At 40.8% G+C, this 9,384-nt stretch overlaps 1 protein-coding gene across 2 annotated transcripts in view; it reads left to right on the top strand.

Moving 5' to 3' along the window:
* The first annotated feature begins 2,775 nt into the window (after window positions 1–2,775).
* si:dkey-237i9.1 (SEC14-like protein 1) overlaps window positions 2,776–9,384 on the top strand; it is a 31,610-nt gene continuing 25,001 nt past the window's right edge. Inside the window, exons 1-2 of one of the 2 annotated variants that reach the window (XM_023406886.2) lie at window positions 2,776–3,102; window positions 4,694–4,783. In XM_023406886.2, the coding sequence (XP_023262654.1) occupies window positions 4,721–4,783 (63 nt within the window). In that variant the 5' untranslated portion in view covers window positions 2,776–3,102; window positions 4,694–4,720. The remainder of the gene's footprint in view (window positions 3,103–4,693; window positions 4,784–9,384) is intronic. The other variant, XM_023406887.2, reaches the window with a different exon arrangement.

Below are 9,384 nucleotides of genomic sequence, written 5' to 3'. Positions count from 1 at the left end.
TGAATGACAAAATACACACTGATATATTTTGTACCTTTATCTTTGCCACTACTGTAAGATATGAGTACACAGAAAAATATCTGCTTCGGTTTGTTATGATAGTGAAGATGGTGAGGAATGTCAGCTGGAAGGGAAAAGAGAATCATCTTTGTTTAGGAGAACAGGAACTGTAGCCGGTTCTACCTCTGCTGTGGAGAGAAAAGGGAAAGTTCATTATGCCCTGCCAACTAGTCAGTAAGAATGTGCTATATAACTTCTGATGCAGAAGGTTTCTGATTTGGCCTTGCTGAATGTTTTATAAAAACCACAGAAATTATTTGAAATAATTTTGTGTGTCTGGTTGCTCTGACTGTTAATAAGAAATCACCATGTCAGTCCTGTATGCTCTGGAGAAAACATGTTGTTGCTTAAACTTCAGCTTCGGCCACTGAATTAGCAACAGCTATGAACTCTTTGTGCAACATATTAGTTTCATGCCTTGTTTTGAAACAATGTTAAATTGCATTGTCCCTATCAAATAAATGAGTAAACTAAATTAAACATATGGAATAAATGTTCAATTAAAAGTGTTTAAATGAGGTGAAATGATAGTTTGCTTGCTTCATGACTCAGGCTCATTTGCCTCCTATTAAAACGTGTTGTAACTGCAGCTATTGCCCAGTAGAGGACACTGCATATCCATTGAAAATGTGCTCAACAAACATACAGTATTTTCTGTTATCTGCTCTTCAGTGATTGATCCAAGGTGGCGTATCAGCATGTGCATCAGATGCTACTGTCTTCAAACTCTGCACACAAAGTATCAGCAGTGGTTGCCTGTTTTCACCCCTGCTAGATTTGAATCCAGGACTTCACAGTAACAGCGCTGAGCCCACTGCACACCCCACTTAACAATGCCTTTGCTCTATTTTCACTCACTGAAGGTGGCGTTCACCCCTGCACTGAATAACACTCAACATGACGACCTTTTGCAATGACCTTGATGGAATCTGAATCAAAGCTGTGGTATTCACTGCTACATCCTGTTCTCATGGTAAGGCAATGAATGGTGTATTACTTTGTTGTTAATGGATTCACAATGGACCACACTCTCCATAAAAAAATTCTCCAGCCTGTTTGCCTTTTTAATGTAACTGCTGTTGTTCTTCAAAGTTTGGTGGAGAAGCAGATATTGGTGTAAGCTTCACAAACTTAACTAGCCTGCCCTTTGAAACACAATCGCCCTAATACAATCATCCACTGCCATCGCTGCTAAACCTCTTATATAATTAGGATGTGAGTGTATTTAACCCTGAGAAGTAAACAGAAGCTCATAGGCCACAGCAAAGTCCAGACATTTGTGCAACAACAGAGGAAATAAACACTGATTAGTGAAATACATGAGCTTGAAATGAAGATAATTTGTCAAAAAAATATTTTATTAAAACAAAAATTGTGTAAAATTAAGTATTTGTATATTTGATGGTTGTGATTGTTGTGAGTTCTGATTTTTTTTTAAATTTTGTGCCAGTTATTATCATACCATGTAAGAGTAACATTTACCGTAACATTTCACATTTAAACTCTGTTTAAATTTTTTACAACAGTAGGTGTTGCATTTCAAGTATGTCAAGTAGCCGGTTCATACTGTTTGTAGTATAGTACTTGTTTGCAAAGCTCATTTTACATGTCAGCGATTCTGTAACTATCAGATTCCAACAGCAGCAGCATTGATTACCGATGGCCTAAAATGGCTCACACTGTCTCCATGTACACAAGTTGTTTGGGGGTTTGGCACCTCGCCAAGGTCACACACTCCAGGGTGGATGAAACCAAAGACACTCTCCTGGGAAAGACATGCCACTCTGTTATTTTGAACAGCCAAAAGATAACACAGTGGTGTGTCTTAGATGTAACCCAGTGCACTTCATTATCTTATCAGCAATGGAAGCTTTAATCAAGACCTGCACAGATAAGGCGGTATCATATCATTTTTGAAAAATTGTACAACAACTTTACAAGTAAGGGTTAGTGGAGTAATAGTTAAAACCATTGTATAATGTCTTCTGTGGCTCTGAGGGAGCTTCCTGATGTCGGCACATGAGCTTTCCCCATACTCCCCACTCAAATTCAGTATCATTGATACTTCAATTCAGACTAAACTTTTCAAAATTTGACTCTTATGACTCTCCCAACTTTAGGAAAGTACAATACTATATTGCTGTGGTATCCTTGTGAGTAAGCAGGTTGACATCAAGTCATATACGCCTAATATTAATGCACAAACTGATAGTGTATGTATCTCAGTTCCAACATATAGTACCAGTCAAAGGTTTGGACACACTTTCCCATTCAAGTGGATGGGAAATGGGGTATATTTTTCCTCTGCTAATAATAAAAATATAGGCAAACACACTATATTGCACTAGAAAACATATGATATTAATCTGGTGACTGCTGCTGAGCTGGTTGCATAATAAAACTGCAAATAAGCTGTTCACTAGCCCCACTTATTTCTGCAGTGTATCATGGCAATTTCTTTTGAAATCAAACAGTAATGCCGTGACGTGAAGACTAGTTTTTGTTTCGGTATAATCATCTGCATTACTAACAGATGATGTTCCTCTGGTGTTTGGCCTTCACTTGAACAGCTGTGGTTAGGCAGCGGACAGTTCACAACGCAGCACTGCGCCGCCCTGAGAGGTGGAAAAAAACTGAGTTTAGGAAACGGGGAGGAGCAACGGCATCACAGGCATGACAGAGAGAGGAGGAGAGGACTGAGAGAGGGATACAGTCCTCCCCTGTCGACACTTCATCTGTCTTGGCGTGATTGAACAGTGGACTGTTTAGATATTCAGTGTATCGGTTCTTCTAGGCCCGTCGGTGTCTGGCTGTTAGACTTGTCCAACGGTTAGCTTGTCAGTTACTTACTCTGACTACATGGCCAGCTAGCACGATACAGCTAACTATTGTTAGCTACTGGCTTCAGCTCGACACCCGGACCCGGCGAAGTGAAGAGCCGAGGAGGGCAATGGCAAGAGTTCACTCGGATAGCCCTTTCAGAAGAAACAACGACTAACCAGACTGAACAAGTCCAGATTTCTTTAGTTCTTTGAGTCACCGGTAAGCACCAGTCATGAGATTTATGTTAAGTTAATAGCGATTTGTAAACTAAGCGCTAGCTTGCTGGCTAGTCTCAGTTAGCCAGTAATGTAGTGTAAGCTAACGTTAAGAAGTCGGCGTGGAAAATGTTAAACACTATGTAGCTGATTGTATTGAAATAACAATACCTGCTATAAAGAAACATTTGAAAATTTAATTTTAACCCGAACATAACAGTTGGTGATTCAGAACATTATATTTCTCCAGGTGTGGGTACGTTAAAACTGTAACGTTTCAGCCGAAATCCTGTTACAGGGACACCAAAACAATTCACTAAAGACGACAAGAAATTAAAAAAATGAAATTATTCAAAACGTCAGAGGTTGGCTAACTGATCCAGTGTGAAAAAAAAAAAGTGTACACTTAAACAGAAGGTAAACATGGACTGTTGAGAAGATAATTTGATGCGATTTTTAAATAGCAGTTTTCAATCATTTGTACTTGATCGTATTCATTACGATAGAAACTGCTGAAACATGTTTAGAAATGTCTTATCTTAAATGTATAAAACATTCTAAAATACTTTTCTTGTTTTGACGTGTTTTTGAACTTGCTGGCAGATCCTGAAGCATGACGGTAATTGTATATGACAGTAGAGATAGTTAGATATGTGTTGTTAAGAGAGGAATACTATGGCGACCTGTTTGTGCTCTGTCTGCCCTAGCCCGGTTATTATTAGTCTGCCTGCCCTGATCCCTCTCAAAGTAGTGCTGGGACGTTAGCTTACACCCCTCCTTGCAGCCTTGTTCTCATCACAGCATAGCAAGAGATACAAACATGTATCAGCATGCTGAACAAACACAGAACATGAAGTTCAAGCCACACATTGCACTCCTGCTAAATTACCTGGAATTAAGGAGTCTTTGTCCTGCATCACATTTTATTTGGTTCATGAAAACATATGTGCATTTGTCTTTTACTACTAGTAGTGGCTATAAGATTCCTTTTATTGATATGGTTTTACTGAGTCTCATCCTGTTTTCTAGCCTCTGCTCATATGCTCCACCACGTGGACTGTGCTGTTTACACTATAAAGAATGATGAACAGCACCTGCCTTTTTTATTGTTACGTGAAGTGACATTGTATATAGTCATGAATTGTGTTTCTGCTGAGACAATAGTTGAACTTAGTTTAGTTATTTTCACAATAGCTTGCAGGTAAAGTCATTGCAGTGATACAGTCTGTTTGATAAATGAGCAGGAAATGCTGCATCCACTGATCATTGAGATCCTCGGTCACGGCCCAGGAGAGCTCCCTTCTGTGGCCCATCACTATACATGGTTTTCTAATTGCCACCACACGAACGCACACACACCTGGTGTCATTCAAACATCATGTCAGCCAAAACACACCTTTACTTAATTACATGGTGACTCTCCTGGTGTGGGGCCAGATGCTGTTATAATTGTGTAATTTTGGCACTCGGCACACAGTTATTGTGATGATGCCAAGAGGGAATGAAATGCAACCGTATATCCCAGCTTTTCTGCCTTTCACAAATGCCTGTGATCATAGCTTACTTTTTTCTTTTCTGATTGATTTGTTCCTCAGGTTGTTGGTGTTACTGTAATCCCCATCATGGTGCAGAAGTACCAGTCACCCGTGCGGGTGTACAAGCATCCCTTTGAGCTGGTGATGGCGGTAAGTGTTCTTACCTTTACTTGCAATCAGCCCCTCTGTCTGTATGAATATTGCATGCCATAGATGCAGAGTTATGTAATGCTGGCTAGTGGGCGCTTCAGAGGTCACCGTCAGAGGGTAGTCATTGAATTACACACCTGGCTTGTTATTTGCTCACACATTCAAAATGCTATTGCTGAAAGCAGACTCCAATGTACACAGTTTAGACTATGTTCCCGCATCACCGTTGCACTATACGAGTCGTTTCTGACCAGCACTGCCAGCATAAACTTGTATTAATTAAAACAGCCATCACACGCACATATGTTTCATGTAGAAACTGAGTTGAAGTTGAATTTTTTTAGTTGCTTGCAGTGTGAACACACTTACATTAACTTAAAACCAGTGATTTACTAGCTGGAATGAGTTTATATCCCTGCGACACACACCACATTATCTCATGTCATATGGGCTATTGAAATGGCCTACTCCATCTAGCTTCCTGTCATCTTGAGGTTTAAGATCTCTTCGTTGTTCACTGAGGTGTTGAGCCATATTGCTGTACATCTGCACACTCAGTGTCTGAATATGCAACATGGCTGTGGCGTTATGTCAAACAGAGGTTCTGTCGCAGACTTGGCGGTGTTAGTCCACTTGCACTGTAAAAAATTCAGTGCCTAACATGGCTTTTTTTAGCGAGCGACAGCCTCGCTGCATGTTTTTGTTCACTTTCAGGCACGAGTGCCCGTGTCGTGTGCAGAGGGAGTGTGGATTTGCATGTTCCTCTCGTTTCCTTCTGCTCTGTTGTGAATGGCCCTTTTAGAAGTGTTCTGGCTGCCGTTTCTAACTGTGAATTTTGGATCTTGTGTTAGTTTCTGATTTTCTGTATCTACTTTACCATATGTAGCTGCCAGTCATTCTTTGCCACCGTGGTGCAGGATGTCAGAGAAGATACACTAGCTCAATGCTTTAGCAGCCATCACATGTAAAACACTAATTGATTCCCTGTAGTGTAGCGTCTCTGTATTGTGTGAAATCTATTTTCTTTTTAAAAACAGTGGTAGAAAAAGAAGCTATACCAAACTACACTTGGGGCTATGAACACAAATTGTGAATGGATGGTTTCATATTTTGACCTCAGCTGCTGTTTGTCAGTAATGTGGTGTTAGTACACGCCTGCAGAGTCCTGGCCTGATTATACAACCGTCAGTTTCAGCCAAACAGTTGCAGTAGTCAGAGATGCTTTATTGCTGCGCTGATCATTTCTGCAATGTATTCTTGCTTCCCTCGTTTAAATGACCTCCGATAACCAGGAAAGTTAGTTGGGAATTACTTTCTTTTAACACTGTGTCATGTCTTTTTAAGCCAACTTCCAGACAGGTGCTCTTTTCTTTAAATGGAAATCAGCTTTCTATACAAGCATGAAGGAGGACGCAGGAAGACTAAATCTCCTTAGCACAGACTGGATTGAGCACCGGGCAAACAGATGGTTATAAATAGAGGGCTGGTACCTACACCTGGGTCTACACATGCAGCCAAAGGGGGGGGGGGCATCCTGCTTACATGATTTGTAAGCAGGAGATGACCCACCTCATGGGCTTTTTGTAGATGGGACAGGTTTACTTTTGCAAAACTAATGGAGTTGCCCTGGGTGCTTTTAAACTAGGCCAGCGACAGATACGGAGGATGCGGAAAAAAATTTTTGCTTTTCATCTTATGGTGTAGTGGTTAAGATGCAAGCGATGAGGACAGAGTCTGTAGTGAATTTTTTGAATAAATAAGTGGCTAAAATGTACAGTTCAGTCTGTTTGAAGCTGAGTTTGGTGCATTCGGATTCATTTCCCTTTTTGTGACTGTTCCCTGCAGTGAGCATTTTTTGCAGACACTGCAGAGCAGACTTAATGGTGCGTCACAACACTTGCTGGCTCTTTTTTATTGAAAATCCAATGAAATATCTTCCCCTCTCACTTCCTCTACATCAGGTCTGTCACTATTGCAGTTTAGTAATGTTACAACATCCTGTGGCTGTGGGAAACCATCACGAAGCACTGATGCAGTCTACTGTTTATCTATCTGTGAACTGCTTCTGCTGCTTCTTTGTGTCAGTAATACTTTTAGCTTTCACTGTGAATAAGGTGTATATGTTGAGCTGACAGGGCTATGCATTATGCAAAGTAGTTCAAAATAATATGCACATTACTATACTTGGCCAGGGCTTAATTCAACCTTGTTATTCCCCTCTCCAGTTTCAGGTGTCGGAAATATTTGCCAGTAATGGCTTCTCCCTTTCGTCTATTGGGGGATCATATTTGATGTTTTTGGGGTTTTTGTTTGTTTGTTTTTGAGGCATTTGGTGCTCTCTCTCTACTTGACTCTGTTGTTTGCATACCATCAGTTCTTTGAAATACTCATTTACTCTTGTGAGGGTAAAAACCAAGGTTCAACATTCCTCTGTTCAAGCCTTTAAATGCATTCCTTTAGTGTAGATGAAATACAGCCTCTCCTCAGTTGGCCCCTAAGAGCCACTCGGCTCACTGACAGGTGCTATCAAAGTATTTCAACCTCTGGCTAACACTGTGGCTTGAATGTAGTGTTGCATAAGACAGGCCTGGATCTCAGATCCCCTTCAGCTGTTTTTGTTCTGCAGCAGTTACTGTACCAAGCTTTGAACATGGTTTTCTCAGTGTTCCTGTTTTTTTGGCAGATTTGACACTCCTCTCATGAATTGGCAGGAAGTTCAATCTAATGTTTTTAAAATCTGTGTTTCTTTTTATAGATATACCTGCTCTAGATAAGAGTCTACCAGTATAACTCTGAGTTTATGGTAATCACGTTTTATCGTTAAGAATGAAGTCACCTGTGTACCAAAATCCGGTCATCAATACCAAGAAAATACATTTAAAACATACTGTTAATAGAACATTGTGTATTGTTGGGTGTTGTCCTTTTACTTAATTTAACTTTGGCTTGATGATCACTTTGAGATTGCAACACTAATTAAGAGCTGTACAAGTAAACCCGACAGGACTAGACTTGACACAACTGAAAATTCTGCTGTAATGTTCCTGTAAGGGATTTATTGCATAAACGATGTTGAGGATTGCATGTCACAGACACCAGCTCCTGAAAGTACTGACGAGATTAGAGTGGCGCCAGAGTGAAACACACACCACGGCACCTTTAGTATGTACCCTAATAGGAAACCTCCTTTGGAGATGTACTGTAAGTAAGATAAGTAAATTCAGTCAGCAATACTCTGGAAGCTGTGCCTATTGGTTGCTGTGTGCCAACAACAGCTGACTGGGTTTGTTTGAGCTGCCCAAAAGCACACAATCACCCTTATGTATTCGTTCTGACCTTGATAGCCTTTTATCACTCCATAAAGTTGGTTACTTTTTTTTAGGGTTAGGGTGTATCACTGAAGTAAGGAAGTACAGCAGTAGTTTGTTTTTTTGTTTTTTTTCTTCAGCCACAGCGGTCCCTTGAGTCTGCTGCCACATATCAATAACAGGAAATGCTGCTGTTGCTGCTGTTATCGCAGCAGTCCAGTCTCAGAGCCTCTGTTATATCCGCGGGGAGTCACAGGAATGTCCAAAGCACAACACAATACCCCTCTCGCTGTTGTTTCAGGCCTGAAGGGAGAGTTGCATCTGGCACACATCCAATGATGAAGAATGACTTCAGTGGCCACAAGAGGAATAAAAACTTGGCTGACCCTGGAATAGTAAATAACTTAATGCTTTTTGTTACAGTTGAGCATAAAAGACAATAACTATTCCTAAAGCCTCAACTCTCAGATTAGAACAAATGCTACAGTGAGAGGGTATTAAGTGAGTCAAAGCCTAAACTGCTCCATGGAAACGTATGGGTCCGTACCTAATCCACAAGGACTAAGCGCTTTGGTCCTGCCCCTGTCCCAGTAGAGTTTCTACAAAGGAAGGAACAGGATGTGCCATGCTAGGGTAATGCTTGCTGAACTTGTAGGCACCATCAACGTCGGGGGACGCTTTCTTCTTTGTGACTGAATCCTTTTTATCAGTGGCAGGAACACAAGCGAAATACATAGACTTAAGATACTAAATGTTTGTATGGCAACAGACTTGAGTTTCACGAGCAAACTGGATTGTCTTGAAATAGTGATCAGAAATTTGTCGTTGGTTGGTAAAATGTTGACTGACTCAAGCAAGTAAAGACATACAGTGTGGTAAAAAGAACACTATTAAAAGGAATTGGTTAAAAGATGAGGAAACAGGGCTGTGTTCACCAGAACTCGCAGGTCTAAATGGAAATGCCACTAGGAGACATGCAGAAGGGAAGAGAATGAGAGGCAGAGCGAACCAGAATGTGTTAGGCTAAGTTATATCAGCCTATACATTAGCCTCTGGCCTACAAACGTGCAACATCAAATTCTCTGAATTTCACTTTCCCTTTCCATGGGGCCCACACACTGTTTAACTCAGTTGAAAGCAAAGGGTGAGTGAGTGCACTGCTCCACCTCCTTCTCAGACATATCCTTTCACAAAGGCAGACTGGAACCTGTTGTTTGCTCTTTAACAAGTGGTTACCAAAGGCTCATTAAACCTCAGTGTATTACTAAAATGAATTGCTTAATTGTCGAGCTC

Source organism: Seriola lalandi, unplaced genomic scaffold (assembly GCF_002814215.2).
Source record: "Seriola lalandi dorsalis isolate HSWRI2012SDOR001 ecotype SW California unplaced genomic scaffold, Sedor1 jcf7180002054318, whole genome shotgun sequence".
Taxonomy (NCBI): domain Eukaryota; kingdom Metazoa; phylum Chordata; class Actinopteri; order Carangiformes; family Carangidae; genus Seriola; species Seriola lalandi.
This window is presented reverse-complemented; position numbering and strand designations above follow the sequence as displayed.